The following is a 25,574-nucleotide window of genomic DNA, read 5'->3' as shown; positions in this document are numbered from 1 at the left end:
GCTTCGCAAAACGAATTTCCTATGGGCTTGCTTCGCAAGATGAAAATGTCTTGCGAGTTCCTGCAGGGTTTTTTCCCTTTCCTCCCCCTTTTTCTAAGCCGCTAAGCCGCTTATCTGCTTATTCGCTAAGCCGATAAGCCGCTAAAAGCCGCTAATAGCGCTAATCCGCTAAGCCGTCAATGGGCTTGCTTCGCAAGACAAAAAAACCGCTAGACGAAGACACTCGCAGAATGGATTCTTTTCGTCTTGTGAGGCACCACTGTATATAGGATCTCGTAGGAAGAGAGGGGTCAGACTAGGCCCTGACCAAAGGCCTGGAGGAACAGCTCTGTCTTGCAGGCCCTGTGGAGAGATGTCAAGTCCCGCAGGGCCCTGGTCTCTTGTGGCAGGGCGTTCCATCAGGCTGGTCAAGGCCAGTCTAACCTCCTTGAGGCCCTGAATTTCAGTAGGGGCAAATGTAACATTCTACACTTAGGCAGGAAGAGCCGCTGCACGAATATGAATGGCGAGGGATTTATGCTGCCTACCACCAGCAGAAATACCCCTGACAGTAGCATCCTCTTACCTGTAATTTGGGTGGGCGGAGTCTGCAGAACTGGGGAGAGCCAGGAGAGGGCTGCTCAGTGGACCTTGAATTTATCCTAGAGTGGTTCTTCAAAGTTTGCTGTGCATCTTACCAGCACAAAACCAAACTCTTTCCCCTCGCCTTTATTCAATTCAAAATGGTATTCGCTTCCAAATTTCTAAAACTAAGCTTTACACTGAGGACACAGTCCTGAGTGGTAACATAATTCCAAGTAGGTTTTTCATGGAAAATACTTTCAGCAGCCAAAATCTTAAAGACGTATATAGCACCATCAATAGGCTCATGACATCAACCCACAATAAGCTGATAGCCTTGCACTTGTTTGAAAATGTATAAATCAAACCTTTAATCAGCACTACAATACAGAGTGTTGTTTTCAAACCAATTTAGACATAACATCACACAGAAAATAAACCATTCATCAGTTAGCTCTAGAACAAAAGCCTTGCCAGCAATGGGTCTTCAGGTCGATATCCCAAGGCTGCTGCATTCTTTCTGGAAAAAAATGTGTTAAATTGTCTATTACTACAGGATGGGGGAAACTGATAAAATATTAAAGAGAAACCTCATGCTTGGACAAACCCGCAGATCCTCTTCTATTTTTGTTTTTGTTTTGCAAGGAACTGTAACATCATTGCTCTGAATGCAGTTCTCCAATGATGACTGCAAACTAAGCAGCAATCAATTGTTTTATTTGTATGCAGCCTTTCTGAAGTTAAAACCATGCTCAAGGCAGCTTACAATATATAAGAAATTACGTTAAGTACAAACATAACAGAAGTAGCCATAAACAATAAATCAAAAATCAAAAAGCACACAACCAAATTAAACTATTTCTAGATAAGTAGAAATTGTCCAGTTGCAGGGACCCTTATTAACAATCTATTGTAGAAAACCTTCTGCGCATCTACTTAAGAATTTCCATCTTTTACAATGGATTCTGGAGCATGCATCCATTTATAGTTTGTGCAAGGTGCTAGCCAGTCCTGTTTATTTCAGTCATTCATTCATTTATAATAAATTTTATATGCTGCTTTTTTGGACACACGAAATGAGAGGAGAAAGGAAGCAAGAAGAAATTCCGACAAAAGAAGAATGGCAGACAAAATTAATGGACTATGCAGAATTGGACAAAATGACAGGAAGGATTCGAAACCTGCGGGACCAGAGATTTGCAGAAGATTGGAAGAAGTATATGAATTACTTGAAGAGCAACTGTAATCAACAAATTACGCTAGTAGTTTTGTAAGGAGAAATAGACGAAGTGGTACGAAGTAGAAAAAGATAGAGATATTGGTTATGAGATTGAAATGTAATAGGGAAAATTAAGAAATACATACTAAGAGATTAGACTGGAAAATTTTCAGTCAGGGCGGATGGAAGTCAAAAAAATTGAATAAAATGTAAAAGTATGTTTAGTTACTGTTGAAAATGATATGTTAAAAAACTAATAAAAAATTATATATATATATACACGAGAAGGGAGAGGAGGCTGAGGGGACACTCCACAAGGGAGGGTGTTTGAAAAAGGGTGAGAGGCTGCCAGTTCTGCAGGCAAGGGGTGACAAAACTGGACTCTTGAGCCCCACAGGGGTGCCACAGAAATAATGTAGTTGGTTAAAGGAGCGGTGGACTCAAAAAGGCTGAAAACCTCTGACTTAACAGATTCAAGTTACAAGAAAGGAGATTCCAACTAAACACCAGGAAGAACCTTCGGACCGAGAGACAGTGTGGAAGGTGGTGGAAGCTGCTGGGCTTCCACATTGCCAGTCTGGGTTTCTTGCACGCTCTTTAAATGAATGGCAGAACACGAGGGACAATGGCATCTTCATAGCAGAGCACGAGACAGGTCCTAGCCATAGCTGTCAACCGTCTCTTATTTGGCAGGAAAGTCCCTTATCCCAGTGCCGTGTCCCGCTGCTGTCCCTTATTGATGATGTCCCTTAAATTTCCCGGGTTTCAAAGGAAGCAGCTCCTCTCCCTCCCTGCCGGCCAGGGAGGAGGGAGGCTGCAACTGTGTTGCTTGGCTGCGTTGCTCACCCAGTAAGGAGTCTAAGAATGACTGGGGGGTGGAGCTTGCATGCTTCGTGCTGATCAAATCGGCCGCGTTGCCTGGGGACTCGCCTTTGCTCAGCGCTTCCCAGCGGAGAGGTGACGGCGGTTTTCCTTGCTGCATCCCTTTGCCGGGTTGCTGCGCTGTGGGAACCACCGCTTGAAGCTTCGTTTGGCTGCTGGTTGACTAAAATCCCTTAATTTCGCTGCTGAGCCCTTATTTTCGAGGCTGCTGGTCCCTTATTTTCAAATCTGTAAGTTGACTGCTATGGTCCTAGCAATAAGCAAGATACCACTGCAATCACTCTCATCCTGCCTGACCCACGTCGGTGTGAGAATTGCACCTTACGGGGCCTGGAATGCTGTTGTGATAGTTTATCTTACCGATTTGTAGCAGGCTTGATATAACCTTCCCAGTTCTTTTTTTAATCTTCTGAAATCGACCAGTCCAATAAATCGAGAGAGAGAGAGAGAGAGAGAGAGAGAGAGAGAAGGAGGTGGTTTTATGCAGCATACCTTGCCAATGACAGCAGTTACAAGCAGTATCTTTGTTCCGTTGAGTCACACAGTGGGGAACTCCTCAGAGAGATGGACCTTCTTTCAAGGACATCATCAATTTCGGAATCAGTGGCTCCCTGCAAAATAGTTTCCCCGTTAAACCTGGGTTGTTCATCGTCATCAGCGCTGCTAAATGTGCCTGGCTGAAAACAAATATATCAGCTGTTCTAGGAGAATTAAAAGAAGCTTATCACTGCACGTTTGGGAACAACTGATGTATGACACTGTCCTCTAGCTCTGTCGGTCAAAGTACCTTTCCATTAAGGTTCATTAGAAGAATGTATCATCTTGGAGAGACAACAGCAAGTAATGTCACTTTGGGTTAACTCACATGGATCTGTGTCTCCATCATGGGAGCTTTGAAATTAGTGAGTGAAAGCAGTTTCTGATTTAAACAAGGCATAACATTGAGATCCTGGAGGGGGAGATGAATGGCCACAAAAAATTATGAGCAGAAAAAAAGGCTTTTCGGTAGAGTTAAATCAGGGGTGGGGAATTCCCCGTCCACAAGCTGGATGTGGACCACAACTTGATTTCATCAGGCCCTTGCGTGTCCCCTTCCAGCCATCAGATGTTTGGCAGAGAGGACCTGTGAAGATATAGGGCTCTGATGTCCCACAGAGTGCACAACTGCAGCTTCTTCCTCTGCAAGATGACCAAAGCAGGGGGGAAAGGCTCAGCAGAGAGGCACATTTATGTTCCTTGCAATGTGCAAAAAGTGCCTATGGGTTTTGCAATTGTGTGCATGCAATTTTCAGGATACACTTGCATTTTGAAGTTTGAGGCATTGTATATCTGCAAAGAAAAAAATTGCACTGAACTTATTTGCATTCTTCTGCTGTGGTTATTTTGCATAGTTGGGAAAAATGAAGGCTCTTTGAGGAGCTTTCTGCTTGTTTAAAACCATAGAATTGTAGAGCTGGAAGAGACCACAAGGGTCATGTAGTCCAACCCTGGGCACTGCAGGAAACTTTTGCCCAATGTAGGGCCCGCAACTGTGAGATTAAGTGTCTCATGCTCTACCAAGTGAGCTTGTTTGTTTTAATAATTATTGATAACCCACAAGCTATGTGAATCACCCAACTGACTGATCTTGGCAATATCCAAGGCTTCCCGAATAGGCAAAAGTGTCACGACCTCTTTAGCTACTGTAGGCTTTAGCTGCTGAGGTCATAGAGGACTGGCGTATCTTGAGCCAGGCTTTGGGTCTTGCAATAGGCAGCTTGGAAAAGGAACAAAGAAGTTTAAAGCCCAAAGCAGATGTTACTCCACATGTGCAGCTGCTGAAAACAGCATGCACATATCGACTTCCCCACCTGCCCACGCAACGTCTGTTGTCATTTACTTAATGTCCCTTCAACATTCAAATGCGGGCAAGAGCAGACCTTGTCGTTTTCCACATGGAACTGTTGCCACCGCGCACTCTCAAGATGGTCCCACGCTCATAATCCACATGAACAATCCTCATCCATCTGGTTGGGTCATTTAAACACCACAAAACCCACATAGGAGCCATTCATAGAAAAACGGCTGCCACGTAACTATGGGAACATCTAAAAGGACACAGGATCTAGGCAAAGCGATGAGTCTTTGTCTCCCAGTATTAGCAACCAATGAAATCGAGGGGGTGGGGAGGGGTGGGATGTCATGTCGCAGAGCTAAGTTGCAGCACATAGGAAGACAGAAGGGAACTAGGCATGCTGCTGCCATTTTTGATGGCGCCCATTGAACAGATTGGCCCAGAGCAACTTTGGCTAAAACTTTAAACCGCAACTCCGCTCAGTTAACGAGTGTTGACTAGAGTTGCCATATTCCCAAAAGCGAAAATCCGGACAAAGTCGTTGACTTTTGTTGACATCTCCCCAAAAAATCCACCCCAACGCCATTTTGACAGTCCGATTCCCAGACGTATGGCAGCCCCAGTGTTGACTGAAATGTTTTGATTTAATAGAGATAAATAAGTCGACAGAAGTGTTACACGAATGACAAGTCCCATCATCCCTGACCTTTGGCCCTGCCTGCTGGAAGCTGGAGACCAATCCATATGGAAGACCAGAGTATATCTACTCCTGTTTTATATGTAAAGCCATATAAGGCTTTATAGGACTTCACTCTTGCAACTGGAGTGAGAGGAATCAATAACAGTTCTGCTTAAAGCACATCATACTTACAAAGGATAGTCTTTGTATGGCCTCGTCTGAAGTTAGAAGGTTTTTCACTCTCTCGTTAATCTCTTCCCAGCTTGAATTCGGGCTGGAATATATCCTGAAAAAAGTGCCAGGGGACTCAAGTCACTTGATACTAAGCGTTTGTGATTTCTCTCCATATAGTCCCATCACATAACGCAAGTAATGTCAAGTAGCGACCAGTTCCTAGTTCCACTCCCCACCATCACAGAAGCCCTCTGAACCTCTTTTACGGCTGTGAAATTAGGCAGCCAGAGAATTGTTTCAACCTCTGACCTCTATGTTCTGCAAGTTAGGACCAAGAGACACCCGTAGAATGACTCTCCTTGCTACTACGAACAACAAATGGAACGGTTCCGCAGAGGAGGCCAACTTTTGCCAAAGTGCTGACTATGAACCCAAAGTATCTCTTTGACAAAGCAATGGCAAAGGAATCCAAATATATGGAATTCTCTCAGATCTTCTTGGCTATTTTTATACCACAAGGTCAGGATTGTTTATGGGGCCTGCCTGGAACATAGCTCCTATTCTTCTTAATCTCTCCTGATCAGCATCATTGCATTGCGTTCTCCAGTCAGCATGAAAAAGAAGCAGAGAACTGTCACTTAAACCTGTCACGAGGAAGAAACTCTGGATGTTAATAATTCTCCAGAGATCCCCCATCAAGCCTCGAATAAAGTGTTGTGTGAAAGGCACTTTAGCACCTTCTGCATTCAATCGCCACCACTCCTATTTACTATTATTCAAATAAATTATTCCACCTGCCTAACGAAAGTCTCTAGGATGGCCTGCAATTTTTTAAAATTTGCAGTGAAAAGAACAGAATTCCACAACCACCAAAAAGCAAACACGCCACTATACAAATTTGCAAAGCCAGCAAATTAAATTTAAAAAAACGAATACTGCCAAAGGCCTTAGGAAATGCAAAAATTGTCTTTTTATCAACACAACGTCAGCAAGGTGGATGCCTGCCAAATTAAAGTGAGATGGGTGCTCTGCAATCCAGGTGGTGTCACCAAAAATTTGGTATTCAGAGACCTACCACTTCAGATGCCAGTCTCTATGGCTAGCGGCCATTGATGACCGTATCCTCCATGAACTAAGGCCTTGGCCTCACTGAGGGGCCTGGAGACCACACTCCCAGGTTTCCATGGGCCCCATCCAAGCAGCCCATGCTGTGGTTGAAATTTCCTGTGACTCCTCCATGTCACCCAGCAGACAGGCTGGGGTGGAGATACCGGCCAACGATGGGGCAGCCCAAAGGTCAGAACGTTGACCTATGCTGCACCAAACCCCAATAACTTGTAATCAAAGCTGTGGCTGTAGTTAACTCAAGCCTGTCCCTGATGGCCATTGGTCCCATACACTTATCTCTCTAGATTTGTATGGTGGCATTATAAATTTGACAGCCCCATAGGGTTGGCAGCTGATCCTGGGAAATAGGATGGCAAATAAGAACCGCAACATCGGCCACCGTGACTGACTTCCAGGAATTTTTGAGGCAGGGGTGCCTAGACATGCTGGCCGCCTGTCCCTTAAGTATCTAGGAATGGTCACCTGTGTTGAGGAGATGCCCACCGCGCACATGGGCTTGGTGATCGGTAGCGCTTTGAGGAGTCAGATGAAGGTTTGTGGCAAAGAGAAAGAGAGTAATCAAAATCAATAGGCTCCCTTGTTTCAAGTGATGATGAACCAGGATCCAAGCTGTATTGCATATCCAGCTCTCTGGTTACCTGTGGAGAAAGGAAGAGTTTTATTTATTATTATTTCACAACATTCATATACCACTTGATTGTAAAGATAAAGACAGACAGCCAAATGACAAAGTAATAATTCAGAGGAATAGGCCGGAGGAAGAGGGGTGGGACCTCTCCTCCAGCTGTGTGTTAGTGGGCAGAGGCAAAAAGGGTTTAAGGGATGTAGGGTTTCAGTTTGGATGATGTAAGCAAGGAAAATCGTTTGGAGAACCATGTGGGCTAGCTGGAACAGGCAGAGAGCTTGGCTGATTTCTCTGCTCTGAGACTCAAGCCTCTTCTGCTTATTGGAGAAGCAAGAAACCCTCTTGGGATGAAAATGCTCTGAACTTTCTCCATCTAGACCCAGGTTGTATTTACGTGTAAATAAACCGTATATCATAAAGATGCCATAATCTCCACTGTCCAGAAGGAAACACAGACCCTGGGAAGCACGCTTGGAATCTTGCACTGCCTGGAGACAGGAGTGGTGTGTAACAAAAGGTAAAGGACCCCTGGACAGTTAAGTCCAGTCAAAGGCGACTATGGGGTGTGGTGCTCATCTTGCTTTCAGGCCAAGGGAGCCGGCGTTTGTCCACACACAGCCTTTCCAGGTCATGTGGCCAGCATGACTAAATTGCTATTGCCACACGGAGGACCGTGACAAATGCCAGAGCACATGGAAATGCCGTTTACCTTCCCGCTGCAGAGGTACCTATGTATCTACTCATGCTGGCATGCTTTTGAACTGCTAGGTTGGCAGGAGCTGGTAAAGAGCAACGGCAGCTCGCCCTGTCACAGGGATTCGAACCGCCAACCTTCCGATCGGCAAGCCCAAGAGGCTCCATGGTTTAGACCACAGCGCCACCCACATCCCTCCCACCTGACTGTAATAAAATTACCACTTGATTGTAATAAAGCAGTTTCCAGGAGTTGGGATGTCTATAAAGGGAGAGAACTCCAAGGGCCCCCTAGAGGACGCATTTCCAGTTAACAAGATAAGGGTAAATATCATTTCCTGTACTTCAGTTATACAGTTCTACCACTTCCAGAACAAGCGCTTGTGTCACAAAGTCAATTCAATCTCCTTTCTCAGCATAGAAAAGAGTGTGTTGTACACATGGATCAGAACGCAACGCAGGTAACAAAACATAGGAGGAGATACGTTGGATTAACATCACAAAGTCCAAGTCTACCACACCAATACTCTGTGTCCATCCCCCAACCCCCCACCATCAGAAACCAGTCTTTGCATATGAGGAAGGGGAGGCACACATGAAAGATGACCTCTGTAACAAACCAGACCAAGGCTGTTTATGGCTTAAAGAATAAACCTGGCACTCTGAATTGTGCTCTGAAGAGAAACTGGGAGCTACTGCAGATCCCTCTGCGCACACATTTAGTGCTTCTCTTGGTGTGCTCATGCTAGTAGGCTGCCACATTTTGAACAATGTGAAAACTTCCAAACTGTCTTCCAAAGGGAGGCCCATGGAATGTGACCATAGTTCAGACCAGAAGTTGCCAAGGCGTGTGTCCAAATAGCCAGGTTTTCAAACTTGCTGATCAAGCGACAGTGGTAAAATGCACTCTTGGGCCATGGCTACCAACTTAAGATGCCAGGACTGATACTGGGTCTAGAAGCAGCATCAAACCATGAGGTTGGATCATTCAGGGAGGGTGGAATCCTATCTTAGCTCAATCGGATCTCCCTGTTAGGATTCTTGCTCCGTGTTGGCAGTCATGAGATTGCTGTCTATCACATGACGGTGTATGTTTTCATTCCACGGAGTAGGAAGTGATGAAGAAAGATGTTTTGTATTACTGTGTTCCAGAATGTAGGACTATTGTCCTTTGTTTCTTTCTCTTTGCTGTCTGATGAGAAAGAGGCAGGAACTAAGTCAGAATGCTCTGAGTGTAAAGGTAAAGGGACCCCCTGACCGTTAGGTCCAGTCGCGGACAACTCTGCGGTTGCGGCACTCATCTCGCTTTATTGGCCAAGGGAGCCGGCGTACAGCTTCTGGGTCATGTAGCCAACATGACTAAGCCGCTTCTGGCAAACAAGAGCAGCGCACAGAAATGCCATTTACCTTCCCGCCAGATCTCTGAACTGTACATAAGGTAAAGGGACCCCTGACCATTAGGTCCAGTCGTGGCCGACTCTGGGGTTGCGTCCTACTCATCTCGCTTTATTGGCTGAGGGAGCCGGCGTACAGCTTCCAGGTCATGTGGCCAGCATGACTAAGCCACTTCTGGCGAACCAGAGCAGCGCACAGAAACGCCGTTTACCTTCCTGCCGGAGCGGTACCCATTTATCTACTTGCACTTTGACATGCTTTCGAACTGCTAGGTTGGCAGGAGCAGGGACCGAGCAACGGGAGCTCACCCTGTCGCGGGGATTCGAACCGCCAACCTTCTGATCGACAGGCCCTAGGCTCTGTGGTCCTGTGAACCACCCTGAGACCCACAGCGCCACCCGCGTCCCTTGAACTGTACATAGTTTGCACTAAATAAAACCTGTAAAAGACAGGTCGGAGTTCTGGCTGTTTACTCGCGAGCAACCACCTACTGACCTGGCAATTCTTCACAGGGAATGACAGTTCAGAAGTATGATTGCTGGCTTATATCCGAACCAGCTTTACACACCTTTTAGTGCAGAGTAAAGCGTGCCTTGTGGAAAGTTACATGAACTGTGTGCCCTTGCCAGACACCGATAAATAGCCTTTTCCCCTCAAGTATTTCTCATTCCCTAACCTCAAGCACTACCATGGCAAGCATCTAGTCTTATTAAAGTCATACACCCAATAACCTAACCAGCAAATGATGCTACAGACTCCACTTCTTAAATTACCTTTGCTGCCGGGCAAGCCGACTTCCAGCTATCGTACGATAACGCTGCAAGAAATAAAAAATAAAAGAATCAATTCTGAAGAATTAAAACAATGCCTATAGTTGCATGTATCACATATGGAAAGAGGGCTGAGGAAAGATGCAATGATGGTTTCATATGGTTGGTTGGTTGGTTGGTTGGTTGGTTGGTTGGTTGGTTGGTTTGTCAACACAATTTCTAATATAGAACAGAAACAAGCAAGCAAAATAGATTCGCTGCTTTGCCTCCAACTGTTTCACAGGCCCTGCCATCCATCCATATATGTAGCTCGCCCAGCTAGTCCGCTCACAGGAACTGTCAATTCCCAAGCACATCAACAGCAGTAATCTTTGCAGGTGTGTTTAACAGGTGCCGATTACACAAATGAAAGAAATGGGTGGTGATATCTGGAAGGAGCAGCCTTTGCCCTAAAAGTTCCTTCTTCTAATCACAGGATGTTTGAAACGAGCTGTGGTTATGCTGGATAAAGGGAAAGCACTCTGCACATTCTCAAAGGTACTGCCTTCATCCCCCAACCTCACAAACATATAAAAGCACAAAGAACTAACCGGGCCCACTAAATCTGGAACTGCCTCTGAATACAGCTGAATACATTGGGTTATTCTTGTTTTTATTTTGATTATGTCTTCTGTGTGTTTTGTATCATGATTTTATCCTGTCAACCACCCTGAGACCTGCAGCTATAGGGCGGTATAAAAAATTTAATACAGTCGTACCTTGGTTTTCGAACAGCTTAGTTCTCGAACGTTTTGGCTCCCAAACGCCACAAACCCGGAAGTGACTGTTCCAGTTTGCGAACTATTTTTGGAAGCCGAACGTCCGACAGGGCTTCCGATTGGCTGCAGGAGCTTCCTTAAGCCAATCAGAAGCTGCACCTTGGTTTCCGAACGTTTTGGAAGTCAAACGGACTTCCAGAACGGATTCCATTCGACTTCCAAGGTATGACTGTAATAATAATAATAATAATAATAATAATAATAATAATAATACAAAATGTATTAGTATCTTATGTACTAAACTACTCAGCAGTGTTGTGCTGGAGAATTCCTTTACCCCAGCGGCAAATGAAAGGGTGAAAACTGCAACTTATAACATGATCTGAAATCCATTACTTGAGAGAGAAATCTCATGAATTCCCATGGAACTGAAATAATGATTTAGGATTTGAATGCAAAACATATTGGGATGCTATCCCAAAGAGTAGCCCACTTTCCTGAGAAATCAATGGAGCAATGTGAATAAAACATCAATTCAACGGAGTAATGGTGACAGAATACAACCCACAGCATATTAGAACCCTATGACATGCATGCTGGTCTTATTATCAGCACAGTTCACATTTTTAATTAAGATTAAGGAATTGTTAAGTACCTCGTTTCAACTGAAGTTTGTGGGAATTCCTTGACGAGCTCGTATTTTGACTTGGAATCCAATATGGCTCAGAAAACGTTTTAGAAGAATCTACCTAAAAAATTTTTTTAAACCAAAGAAATAATAACAAGACAATAATCTTAAAACAACAGAATTAGACTTGGAAAAGAACCTATACTTGCGATTCTTGCCATTAACATTACAATTTTTTAAAAGATTCCCTCCCTGGTCCCTTTGATATTCCATAACGTGTATCTCTCAATTTAAATTAAAACTGACTGGTTGGCTTTAAACCCTCTAATTAACTGAAAACATTGGATCCAGAGCTCCCAAGAGTGGAATTCTGCTCCTGGGATGCTCCCATTTTTAGCGATTCCTTCTTCCCCCTACAGGCACCTGAAAATCTGCTCTGGAAGCCTGGAAGATCCCCTGGGAAGTGTGGGAGGTAGCCCTGGGGGAAATCAACAAAAATCCCCCTATCCTCTCTCTTCCTCCTGTAGGGGGATCCAATGGATCTCAGGTCCTTCTGCTCATGGAAGGAGCACTCTGAATCCAACCAAATTTCAGATATTCAGAAAAAGTTAAGACGACTGTCATTCCCAAACTAGTGACCCACAGGATAGCTGCTCATGGCCTGCAAGTGGTTCATTAAACAAGGAAAGATGTATACAATTCCAAAATTCCACTCTACAAGGAAGGCTGTCTTCGGGGTCTCTATGATTCGCTTGCTCCGGCCTCACCTCCTTCTAAAATAGCCTTTCTCAACCTGTGGGTCCCCAGATGTTGTTGAACTACAACTCCCATCACCCCTAGCTAGCAAGGCCAGAGCTCTGGGATGATGGGAGTTGTAGTCCAACAACATCTGGGGACCCACAAATTGAGAACAGCTGTTCTAAATTAACCCTGCTTGGGATGAGTCATTCTGCCCCACTGGCTGATTTTGTATTATTCAGCCACACTTGAAACCACAACAGCCTTCCAGTAATGGTGTTATTGTTGCTTACTGGAGGGGCACAACACTGGACCTTGTCCACCGCTCTTGTTGATGCACCTGCAAAGTCCTGACTTTGCCGTCGCCGCCACATTCCTCTCCCTCCTGCCCCATTGGGTGAACCACTCCTGTGTCACACTAAACTGTGGTTTGGAGAGAAATGAACAAGCCTAGATTTCTGCTGAGATGTGTCCCCCTGCCAGCCACCCCTCTCCTTCTCTCGATAGCTGCGAGGAAGAGTTCAGAAGCTTTCACTTCCACTCTGGCTAACCACGGTTTGCTCCGTTGCCCAGGGTTTTTCTCCTCTCACCCCTGTAACCAGGGGTGCCTGGCTTAACAGACTACAGTATAGTGCAAACACAACTTTTACACTCACTGGGAAACCAAGAGAATTGCTTTTTTTGCCATGTGTTTTTATGGCGGTTGGGGCAACCCAGTCAGATGGGTGGGGTATAAGTAATAAAATTATAATATAATTATAATAAGTAATAAAATTATTATTATTGCTTTATTGAGGCGGCTTGGAACTGAACCTGAAGTATCTCCAAGGTTTGCCTGTACAGTGGTACCTTGGGTTACATACGCTTCAGGTTACATATGCTTCAGGTTACAGACTCCGCTAACCGAAAAACAGTACCTCAGGTTAAGAACTTTGCTTCAGGATGAGAACAGAAATCGTGCTCTGGCGGCGCAGCGGCAGCAGGAGGCCCCATTAGCTAAAGTGGTGCTTCAGGTTAAGAACAGTTTCAGGTTAAGAACGGACCTCCGGAACGAATTAAGTACTTAACCTGAGGTAGCACTGTACAGGAGTAGCACTTGGAATCAGTGACTGGTCAGAGTACCAAAGATTAGCTATTAAAGCTATCTGATATTCAACCTAACTGTTAAAAGAAAGTGTGTTACGGACTAATATGGAATACACTGTCCACGAGAGAAGTTTCTTTCTGATTTCAAATAGTTGCATGTTGCCCGATACCCTGGAAATAAATGCACAGCAGCTGTGTTCCCCAAACGACTTCTCTGAATTAACTGTCGCGATGGAATACGCTGCTGAATTGAATGCTTGCTTGATGCACCTTGCTTGATGTGCTCTGGACTATGACAATATGTGGGAGGTCAGTTCCAGCACTCACGTTTTTGTCCTTCCCAGCCTGCTAGTCTACTAAATTGATAGCCGGTGTCACGTAATGCCTAGACGTGTCCGTGGTGGCAAAGACTCGAGTGCGGGTCTTGCAGGATATCAGGGCCCAGAAGTCTCTGGGCAGGCTGCGGACCATGCTGTGCTCTGAGAAAGGAGGCTTATTGGAACACAGAATTACATTTCACATTATGCCAAGATGCTTAAGCCTGCATCCAGGCCTGGATATGGTATTGTCCCCTCCAGATCGTCACCATACATAGGATAATCTACTAGGAGGCCTTGGAGCCCTCGCACATCCCATTGATATTGTTGTAAACAATTTGGACTCCGCAGCGATCCAATAGGGCAATTGGGCCCTATTATTCATTCCAAAAAGGACACGGGTGGCGCTGTGGGTTAAACCACGGAGCCTAGGACTTGCCAATCAGAAGGTCAGCAGTTTGAATCCCCGTGACGGGGTGAGCTCCCGTTGCTCGGTCCCAGCTCCTGCCCACCTAGCAGTTCAAAAGCATGCCAAAGTGCAAGTAGATAAATATGTACCACTCCGGCAGGAAGGTAAATGGCGTTTCCGTGCGCTGCTCTGGTTCGCCAGAAGCGGCTTAGTCATGCTGGCCACATGACCCGGAAGCTGTACGCCGGCTCCCTCAGCCAATAAAGCAAGATGAGCGCCACAATCCCAGAGTTGGCCACGACTGGACCTAATGGTCAGGGATCCCTTTAAAGGTAAAGGTAAAGGTATCCCTACCCGTACGGGCCAGTCGTGTCCGACTCTAGGGTTGTGCGCCCATCTCACTTAAAAGAGGCCGGGGGCCAGCGCTGTCCGGAGACACTTCCGGGTCACGTGGCCAGCGTGACGAAGCTGCTCTGGTGAGCCAGCACCAGCACAGCACACGGAAACGCCGTTTACCTTCCCACTATAAAGCGGTCCCTATTTATCTACTTGCAATTTGATGTGCTTTCAAACTGCTAGGTGGGCAGGAGCTGGGACCAAATGACGGGAGATCACCCCGCTGCAGGGATTCGAACCGCCGACCATACGATCGGCAAGTCCTAGGCACTGAGGTTTTACCCACAGCACCTAGGGGTCCCTTTACCTTTACCTTATTCATTCCAAAATCTTACTTTTCTATTGATCGGAATTGGCAGGTTCTGCTCGTTTCTACAGTGCGTATTTACACCCTTAGTGTACGTTGTACGGAAGTATTTTTGTACGGCATTCCGTTTGCGGACCCTTATAATTTCCCTTTTGTAATCTACCGGGAGGAACAGTGATGAACGCCCAGTTTGCCTGGCCAGGCAATTTTTAAAAAGTTAAATTCTCAGGACTTACATGTCGAACTACAAAAGGCAGCCTGGGATCTGATTCTGACTTGAACTTAACAGACCTCAAGCTCAGAGAAGGCGTCTGCTGCCGGCTTTCCCTGCAAAACTCCTGGAGACGTCTTGTTGGAGACGGAGAACGCGATGGGAACGATCTTGAGAATCGCCTACAGCCCTTATTCTTTGTTGTCTTACATCGTGCCGGTGAAATGCTCCTCCGCCGGGGCGATGCTGAGACAGCCCTTCTCAACCGGCTCTTATTTCTGCCCTGCAAAATACATTAATATCTACACCCGCTGCCTGGAGACCTGGCTACAGAAAGGAATAGGTATGGCAGAGGAAATATCCACAGAGCAAGAAGTTGTGCCCCCTGGCTATCTTGAAGGGGGAAGGAATGGGTTTCTGTGCAGTCAGTCTGAAACGGGACCCAAAATCCTCGTTTTTTCCTTCTCCAAGGGATCATTTCTAAAATGCTTTAACTTGAGCTCTTGAGCCAAAACCCAGCTGTATAAACAAGCACTCAAAGCTCTCTCCTTTATCAGTCCGTGATGGCAATGTATGGCCTTGACTGTTCCAGTGGAGCAGTGATGGCGCGTCTGGGTCTTATCTTACATCCTGACCACAAAGACCACATTCTGATGCACAGACCTAGTCCGGGAACAGCGCCAGGAGAGTTGGTGACCTTCTTACCCCAAGATAAGAGTGCCAGAACAGGAATACCCTTATATGGTCAAGAGTACAGGAAGAGGAACACCCTTTTATGGTTAAAAGTACCGGAGCAGGAACATCTGTGATGTCAACCTGTATGTATAAGCTGACGTGGCTGGATTCCTGGGGAAGGGGGGAGAGGGTGCCTGGAGGATATATATACTGCATGAAATTTCTCATTTCTTTGGACTTGCTGTGAGCTGACCATGCAAGTGCCTTCTGCTATCCAGAGAGCAGAATAAACTCTTTCTCTGAACCAACCCTCAGTGTCATTTGACTTCCTTCCTCCCATCTGGGAGGAACACTCACCCTACCAATTGGTAAAGTCCAATAAGGCTACAATCTCACTGGACAGCTGAAAAATGAGATCAGACAGAAATTGTTCAATCGGTTTAACTTTGTTTTGCCCCAATCCGGAAAGACAGACTCATACATGCAGTGGTATGTGTTTTTTTCTAAAAAAAATGTTTAGGGGTACTCTCATTTTCCTACTCATATTGAAATACTGCCCCTCAACGAGGCCAAACTTAGATTCACAAAATGTTTAGGGGTATGCGTACCCCTGCATAACCCCAGTAAGAAAGCACTGCATACACCTTGAACCGTTCTTTCTTTGTCTCCTCCTTGAACTGAGACCCAGGCATCCACTGGAGGATGACAATGCCTAGCCCTGAATCATCTTTGAACAAGAGTACCACTTTTAGGGATGATAAAAAAATTAAATGGTTACAGCCTTCTGCTCCTTAGGGCTAATTCCAGGTAGCTAATAATCTGAGCAGAAGTTGAAGAGAACTATCTAGATACAGAATTGCTACGACTGCTATGTCATACTAGACGCAATGAGGTATTAAGAGAGATTGGGTGCGACTGAAAATGTTGCCATTCATCTCTGAGTTAATTAGCTAAAATTACTTACACGATACCATCTTCTGGACAGAAGTGGAAGTTCTGTAATAGTTGTCCTTGTGGAAAACTCTAATTTTGGTGCAATGCCCTTAAAGATTTGAAAAAAGAATGAGAAATTTGTGTAAAAGAAATGCAGTTAGATATTATTATTATTTTAAAATATCTTTTGCAAGGCAATCCTAAGCATGGTTACTTGGAAATAAGTCCTGCCCCACTTGATTTAATGGGATGTGCTCTCTTGCAAGTGCATTTAGAACTGCAGCCTAAACTCATTCATATGGGTGAAAGTTCCCTTAGGTTTGGTGGAGCTTGGTTCTTAATAATAATAATTTATTATTGATACCCTGCCCATCTGGCAGGGTTTCCCCCGCCACTCTGGGTGGCTCCCAACATCATCATCATAGTGATAAAAGTGATAAAACATCAAACATTAAAAATTTCCCTAAACAGGGATGCCTTCAGATATCTTCTAAAAGTCAGGTAGTTGTTTATTTCCTTAACATCTTATGGCAGGGCATTCCACAGGGCGGGCGCCACTACCAAGAAGACCCTCTGCCTGGTTCCCTGTAACTTGGCTTCTCACAGTGAGGGAACCGTTAGAAGGCCCTTAGAGCTGGACCTCAGTGTCTGGGCTGAACGATGGGGGTGGAGACGCTCCTTCAGGTATACATGAATAGGTTTGGCCTGTTAGGCAGCCTTACATGTGAGAGGGTTTTTTTTAAGCCTTCATAAAAAGTATGAAATGGGCCAAGATTATAGTTCAATGCACACCTGAGAGTACTTCCCACTCAATTCATTGACACTTACTCCTGAGTAAACCACGCATAGGAATAGGCGGCCAGTATGCTATAAGTAAAACTGAAAACAGTAAGCAGCAAAATCCCCATGTAAGTATGTCAACAATTTCCCAACCAAGATAAAAAAGAAAAAGAAAAACAGAATTAAAGGACCATTTGAGTACAGTGGTACCTCGGGTTACATACGCTTCAGGTTACATACGCTTCAGGTTACAAACTCCGCTAACCCAGAAACAGTATCTCGGGTTAAGAACTTTGCTTCAGGATGAGAACAGAAATCATTCTCCGGCAGCGCGGCAGCAGCAGGAGGACCCATTAGCTAAAGTGGTGCTTCAGGTTAAGAACAGTTTCAGGTTAAGAACAGACCTCCGGAACGAATTAAGTACTTAACCCGAGGTACCACTGTACTTAATAGAAATTAGGATGGCTGCATGTGTTCAATATGGAACAAACAGAAAGGCCTACCCAAGGTCTCTGCTATATCCACATCTTTGCCAGGCTTTAGCAAAGATAAATGATCAAATACTTGGGCATTTTCAAGGCATTTATTCATGAAAGTGACAAATATGGTATGTAACTATTAGAAGAGAAAGCTTAGGAGAGCAAAACCAGCTAAGATATTGCCTCACAATCCTACAGAAGCATCCCAACATTTGGAGCAGATGTCTTTTACTTGGAAAAGGGTGCAAATTCCTGTAAATAATTAAGCACCTTTCAGCACAGAATTGGTTTAAAACTCCCCTATTAAAGTCCAGATCCTATCAAATGCCGTTTGGGAAAAGACATGATTGTTCCATCACAAAAAAAAAAAAAAAAAAATTCACAACTGTGGCATTGTGAAACAGCTGCCATCGCCAGAAGTGGCCGAGGCTTGTAGGGCAATAGGTTGGCGTGGTAACATTTTGGCCAGCGTTCACGACACAGCGGCTACATAGCACAGTTCAAAAGAAATAAATTTGGCTAATATGTGGCAGAAACATTTTATAATGGGATTGCCACTGCCGTACCTATGGTGATGCAACCCACTCTGCTTTGCTGCGTTGCTGTACCTGTACATGAACAAGCATCCTTACATTAACAAATAGGACAGGTCAGCCAGTTCTAACCACAGCTAAAATCCCCGGGAGTAAAAGGAAGCAACAACGGATGCAAAATTCGGCAGCCTGGCTGTTGTCAGGTGCTGGAGATATTTATTTACTTCCCAAAGTTTTGTACTGCTTTTTAATCAAAGCACTCCAGTAGCATCAAAGAATTTAGCACACATGACTCCATTTTTTGTGCTATCAAACTTCCTACCTATTTTACTTCATGGCATTTCGAAGATGCTAGCAATCTGGTTAAAAGCTCACCATTAAATATCAAAATCAACAACATTTCACAATTAAAGCACATCCAACAAACTTCTATAGAAAGACTCATGAATAGCACTGGATGAGTTAAACATTGTAGCCATTAATAATCCAAAGGCTGCTGAACCAGGGAACCAGGCAGAGGGCCTTCTCGGTAGTGGCACCCGCCCTGTGGAATGCCCTCCCACCAGATGTCAAAGAGAACAACAACTACCAGACTTTTAGAAGACATCTGAAGGCAGCCCTGTTTAGGGAAGCTTTTAATGTTTGATGCATTACTGTATTTTAATATTTTGTTGAAAGCCGCCAAATGTATCTTAAATGCGAGAAGAGAAGGGGCCCGGCAGGTCTTGCATGGGAGCATGTTCCACACTGAGGAACCACCACAGAGAAGGCCGGATCCAGGTTTTGGGGAGAAACATGCTCTTCGTGCACTCTGTTTCCTAAACGCACTTACCTGCCCCTTCCTCCCAGCTGTTGCTGCTGTACTTATTTGTCCCTCTGAGCTGATCTGCACCACCTCCTCCCCAAAGGAGATGAGCAGGCATGCAGAGTGTACAGCTCCTCAGTCACAAAAACAAATTAACTGAAAAAGCCTCAAAAACGCAAAAGAAATAGCAAAAACAAAAGTGCCAAACTTAATCTGTTCCAGAAGTCCGTTTGACTTCCGAAATGCTCAAAAACCGAGGCGCAGCTTCTGATTGGTTCAGGTGCCCCGGAAACAATAGCAGACAACCGCATTGGACATTCGGCTTCCAAAAAATGTTCGAAAATAGGAACACTTAATTCCAGGCTTTTGGTGTTTGAGTTCCAAGGTATTTGAGAACCAAGGTACCACTGTACAACAAACAAGGAACCATATTTAACTTTGTAGCCATGCAGTGGCATATCGTGTGAGGACTAGGCCAGCAAGGGATTCGTAATTTTCTAATGAAGACACACCATGCTACTTAATTATTTTCTCTTCTGCCTATTTTGACTGTGAGGGGCTGTGTTCTGTTTTGGTCTGTTTTGTCCTGCAGCTGTTTTCCTAATGGTTCCCATAGCTTAATGGGTCCAGCGTTAAATAAACCAAGGTAAATAAAGAAGATAAATGTTTCCTATGTTAGGAATCAATGTGACATAAGTGGGAACGAGCTACTGAGCAGATGTTTCTGTTTTTTGGGATACACATTCCATAACCACTTACTGGGAAAGAAGGCCGTGTCTTCATTAGTAACTCTCTGTCCACACCGGGATACGCAGGAGTCAGTTTAGGCTCTGGAAACAGAAAACCTCGAGTATTCTCTTCATAAAATGCAAGCTCGCCTTTCCCTGAAATGTGAAACAAAAGAAGAGTGCTAGCGAAGGCAAATACTTAATTTTATTCATGCTGTCTAATTTTAAATTGTTGTTATGGCCTAATCTGTATTGAAATTGTCCTTTGTTTTCTCCGGTGTTATGTTTTGATGACTAGCTGTACGAGTTAATCTGGTGTGTGACCGTTTAATAAAATTTGATTTGATTTTTGAAGAGTGCTAGGATAATGCAAGCAAACACTGTAACCTGTCCCCCACAAAGGATCACAAGCCCTCTTCACAGCGCAAGTCAAAAAAGGCCATTTTCATTGCTCACGGTTCTCCAAGAAACATTCTGTTGCAAAGTGTACAACACATCTGCAGAAATTCCGTGAGCTGGATTAGGAGAAGGAGGAGGAGGTGTAAGAGGAAATTCAGCCACTAGAATTTGTGTTGTGCTGCGGGAACTAACTCCTATAGCCAGTGTGGTGTAGTGGTTAAGAGCGGTAGTCTCGTAATCTGGGGAACCGGGTTCGCGTCTCCGCTCCTCCACATGCAGCTGCTGGGTGACCTTGGGCCAGTCAAACTTCTTTGAAGTCTCTCAGCCCCACTCACCTCACAGAGTGTTTGTTGTGGGGGAGGAAGGGAAAGGAGAATGTTAGCCGCTTTGAGACTCCTGAAGGGGAGTGAAAGGCAGGATATCAAATCCAAACTCTTCTTCTTCTTCTATAGGGGTTTTTTCCCCATTATTATTAATTTTTTTCTTAGATTTTCATAACTTGGAACTAGCTCCTGTAGTTAAGGAGTTTTCGTGGGTTCCGGCTGAAAAAGAGCCCTGACAACAAAGATCTTGGCATTTTCACCCTCATCTTCATAGATGAAAACTACAACAGCTATGAACTGCATAGGTTACTGAGTTTTTCCTACCGCTGGATCAGTTAATCGTTGTGAATTTTTAAACAATCTCACAAGGTGTAGTTGATCATACTAGCAGTTAAATGAAAATATATACTATGGAGCAGCGGGGAACGGGGAAGAATTAGGTTTAAAATATATTTGAGTTTGGCCAAATTCCGTTAAAAAATAAATAAATTGCATGCAGTAACATGAGTACAGTTTTAAGAATTAAAAAGGTCTTTACTCATCACCTGAAAGCCCTTCTGAGAGCAAACTGATCACACAAACAGCTAAACAAGGTGACACCACATGCTTTCTAAGCAATTTAGGACTGAATCTTATAGAAGGCTTATTCTGCCACCATGTGTTCAGTTCTCCTGTACAACAAAATGCCACCAGCCAGCTAATTTCCATGAATGTTGCACAGACGGACATATTTTGTCCAGTATTAAAATGGCATATGCATTTTGTCTCGTATCACCTCCTCCTAAGTAAGTAATAACAACAACAGATACAGAAACACTACAGGGAAAAAGAAATCAGCATGTCTAACCCCAACATCATCCAAGATTCATTCTTTCATTGCAGAGTTTATGCAAGTTGTGAAGAATAGGTTTCTCCTGTTTACCTGAAGGTACCACTTCGACTAATCGGAACTTTGTTACATTTCCTAAAAGGAGAGGAACAAACTATGTTATTCATGACAGAGACATGTAATATTTAAACTATGCATTAAGCCTGCAACTTGTGCATGTTCAACTTTATGGGAAAAGTTAAAATGTAAAATATAAAAGGGGGTGGAAAGGAGGCAGGCTTCGGGGGGGTAGACTCTGGCAATTCTACCCCCATTGAACCCAATGGGTTTTGAATATACAGGCAACACCCCATTTACCTGGGGCGTTGTGGAAATCATGTATATTTGAAACACCACAGAAAAAGGCACACAGACTACCCTCCCCCGAAACTCATAACACTATATTCCCCGGTTGTTATGGTGAAAAGAAGAAGCCCCTCCTGAATGGTCAAAAACTATACATCACCCACAAGCTTTTCTGGGAAATAAATATGAAGCATGACACACTGGTTGGACCCGACACAATGTGAAACCATTGTTTCCTGCTAGGAGAACAAGCCACACCAAGGTTTGCATGCACCTCCTTCTCCGCTCTTCTCCTTCGTGCCTGGGATCAAAAGCTTCCGTTTCCAGTTTTAGAGCAACCACAGTTCTCCAGCCATGGCTACCCGAGTTTAAATGCCACAGGGAACTATGCTTAGTTTAAAGGAGATGCTTTCACTTTTATCCTCTGCTACATGAAAGAGGAAGTTGGGAGGGGGTTGCCGGTGCAAGGCTGAGGACTGTGTAGCCCGTTCACATAGAAGGAAACCATGGTTTTCCATTGCATCTGAACCAAGCCATTGGAAATATCATCATGGACCTGCAGTAATTACAGTACCTTCAGCGACAGATAACAGAAAGGAAAACTTACTTTCTAGCAATTCTACAACAGCAACAGGATCTGTAGCTTTTTCAAATACCTACAGAACGGAGGCAAAGGCAAGGATAGAGTTATTAAAGCTATTAACCAATTAAATAATTTTCAGTGTGATTAAAACCGCGAAGTTGTGCTCAGCGTAAACCCACTGAAATTAATGAATATGACTAAGATAAGGCCTTTAATTTCAATCGGTCTTCTCTGAGTAAAACCTAGTTGAATACCACACACAGTTTTAACATATTGATCAATCAGCTGATTCAATTTAAAGAAATGTACATATTACCGCACTTCCAAAGATTTATGCTTTTGTCCTACTGAAGTTCAATATATCCCACAATACAATATATTAAAGAACCACTGTTGGAGGCAAATGCATTCTTTCCTATTTTGTTTCTACTGCACTAAGCTGAAGAACAGTAGTCTCAAGAATTAAAAAGTGTGCTTATGACTTTCAGATTCCTTGATAAAACAAACAAACAAACCTGCAGTCACTCATCAACTATATTCCAAGAAAAGAGCCCCAAAATACTCCAATATATGGGCAAGCAGCATATAGATTTTGTGAACTAAATTGATAGTGCCACTGATCAAGATCAAGCCCTGCTAGAAGAGTATGGATGTCATCTTCAATCCCACTGATTGTGTAAGGTGTCATGTGTAAGGTGTCGCCCTGTGCTGCCTTGAACCCCTACCAGAAGGCGTATTATGGGATGAAATGAGTAGCACTGGGCAGCAGCATGTTAATTCCCTCAGGATGCCTCTGAGCCTTGCATCTCAAAGTTAACAATACTTGCCTCCTAACAAGCATGGCATTTTTGACTATGGCAAATGCAAAATGGAGATAAAACATACACAATCCCCTCACCCATTTACATTTGTTGTGTCCAAGACTATGTAGAGCTGTTGGCCTTCAGCCAGACTCTCGATCTGATATAGAAGAGTGCTTAGGTTCAAAAAAAAAGGGGGGGAGAATCAATTCATTTTAGGCATGGATTTTGCAAGACGCAATCCTAGGTTACCTTTTCAAACCACATTTTCTCGTGGAACAAGAGAGGGAAGATGGGTCGAAGGCTCTCAGTTTCCTTGCACTGGCCCAGGATGCAAACATGCAGATAAACATCATTCTTCTCCGTCAGGTACACACCGGGACAAGAGACCTGTGATGGGAGAGAAGATCAGAAGATCAGAACAGTTGAAAGGAGACAGAAGCAGAAGGTGCATCGTGATTGTTTGCCACCAACTGCAAAATGGTGAACAGACGTAGCATGACACATAGCAGCTGCCTCAGCCATCTAATTCTGAGGATTGTGAAGGGAAGCAAATGGCTAGTTACTCCATGCATTTTTACTGCCATTGGGTAAGCAGAAGAGTTGCTCATGGGATTCTCTAACTCAGTTGCCAAAATATATAACTTGACGAGGCAGGCAGCGTTTGCTGTTCCGCCTCAGCCAGCAAAATGTGTTGAGCCAGCTCCGAGCACCACCATCATAGACCCAGAATTCACTCAAACATTTACTTGGTATAAAAGGTAAAAGGACCCCTTGATCATTAGGCCTAGTCATGGCCAACTCTGGGGTTGCAGTGCTCATCTCGCTTTATTGGCTGAGGGAGCCAGCGTACAGCTTCTGGGTCATATGGCCAGCATGACTAAGCCGCTTCTGGCGAACCAGAGAAGCACGGAAACGGCGTTTACCTTCCCGCCGGAACGGTACCTATTTATCTACTTGCACTTTGACATGCTTTCGAACTGCTAGGTGGGCAGGAGCTGGGACCGAGCAACGGGAGCTCATCCCGTTGTGGGGATTCGAACCGCCGACCTTCTGATCAGCAAGTCCTAGGCTCTGTGGTTTAACCCACAAAACTTTGCAGGAACCCTTCTCACCATTAATATGAATGGTGAAGCCATGATGGGGAAGCTCAAACAGTGATCACGATCTCCAGTGATCTTTTCTCCATCAGTGAATCTTGGACAAGTAAGAACAATAACATATTCTGGCTTGGAAAGTAAGTTTACATTCCATGCTGCTGGCTTCTGTTTAAACTATAACCTGAGATCCAGCCCTACTCTAAACCACAGTGCAGAGAACCCCACAATTGTAACAAAAGACTGATTGTGAATTAGAGACGTGAAGGCCTGGGTGGGGTGGAATGTGGAAAAATGAGGGAGCTCCCCGTTTTTCTGTTGATTCCTCCCCGCCCCGGGCCTTCTCCTCTATATTTCAAATGTTCTTGGATGATGAAACTTTACACAGTTCAAACAGCACACATACAGATGAGAAAACCTCTGGGCATGCGTAGAGCACATGCAATCACCCCGTCCCCAACTGGACTGGGGAACAGCAAATCCTTCTCTGCCTTGGAAATAAGTTAGCGTTTTTTGCAGAAAGAAACAGGGCTTTGGCTTCCCGCCCTCCTATCCACTGCAACTTTCCCTCTCCCAACTAGGGGCAAAAAAGAAAAAAGAAAAAGGGAAGAGCAGATGATAGATGATAGATAGATACACATACACATATACATAGATGCACACGCACGCACACACACACACACACACATATGCACACAAAGAAGTGCTTTTTTCCTGGGGTTACTCAAGAGTATGCAGTGCTGGCACCTTTTTTCAAATGTTAAAAGTGTGGCACTGATTGTAACTACTTCAGGGTGAGTACGGCATTTTTTTTAAAAAAGCACTGTGTATGTGTACACACACACAATGTATATACATGCATACATACATGTGCACACACATACTGTATTATATATAGGGGGGGGGGTATATTTCTGGGGTCCTCCCCTCTCCTGCCCGCCTTGGCGTGTGGATCTGCAGCTCCACCTCCAGTGGCATCCTCACCACAAACACAAACGTATATACATTCGTGTAGACAAGGTATATACGTGTATGCACGCAAACACGTGTTGATATGATCTCGCAGCTACATTTCTGGTTCTTCGCATCTGGCCTTGCACAGCCCCCCTCTCCTGCCGGCCTCACCGCGTGGATCTGCAGCTCCACCACCACCTTGAGCGGCATCCTCCGGGGCGCGAGAGGGGCTCTTCCTTCCGCCAGGGCAGCCACACCGTCGCCGTGCGGGGGGGGGGGGGGAGAGAAAGCGTCGTGTTGCCATGGCGACGCCAACGTTCCAGCGTCCCTCGCTCTCGCCACGGGGAGGGGAGGAGGGGCCTCGGGTCCTTTCCCCCAGGCGCCTCTCTCTCTCTGACGGCGGGGGCTGGGTTTACTCGCGAGCAAAGCTGCTTAGGCGAGAAGAGCCTAGGCAGCCAGAGATTTCCTCCTTGCAAGCTTTGCAAGCTGCTTCTTCTTTTT

The 25,574-nt window shown here is 44.8% G+C and overlaps 1 protein-coding gene across 5 annotated transcripts; it reads right to left on the bottom strand.

Moving 5' to 3' along the window:
- Positions 1-903: 903 nt before the first annotated feature.
- Positions 904-25,413, bottom strand: SPATA6L (spermatogenesis associated 6 like). Of its 5 annotated transcripts, none has more exons than XM_079959595.1 (13): positions 25,158-25,412; positions 23,275-23,412; positions 22,247-22,295; positions 21,388-21,429; positions 19,775-19,899; positions 16,450-16,527; positions 14,836-15,093; positions 11,374-11,467; positions 9,964-10,007; positions 6,940-7,115; positions 5,368-5,461; positions 3,155-3,273; positions 904-1,077 (listed from the first exon to the last, which is right to left on the bottom strand). In XM_079959595.1, the coding sequence occupies exons 1-12, from the start codon at positions 25,281-25,283 to the stop codon at positions 3,172-3,174; spliced, it is 1,326 nt and encodes a 441-aa protein (XP_079815721.1). In that variant the 5' UTR covers positions 25,284-25,412; the 3' UTR covers positions 904-1,077; positions 3,155-3,171. The 5 variants fall into 5 exon arrangements, with proteins under 5 accessions (XP_079815721.1, XP_079815720.1, XP_079815722.1 ...); XM_079959594.1 differs by having other exon boundaries at positions 904-1,081; positions 25,158-25,407; XM_079959596.1 differs by having other exon boundaries at positions 904-1,081; positions 25,245-25,387.
- Positions 25,414-25,574: the final 161 nt, after the last annotated feature.

This window comes from Podarcis cretensis, assembly GCF_951804945.1.
Source record: "Podarcis cretensis genome assembly, chromosome: 17".
In the NCBI taxonomy this organism is placed as follows: Eukaryota; Metazoa; Chordata; class Lepidosauria; order Squamata; family Lacertidae; genus Podarcis; species Podarcis cretensis.
The sequence above is the reverse complement of the archived record's forward strand: the minus strand, read 5'-3'. Positions and strand labels throughout refer to the sequence as shown.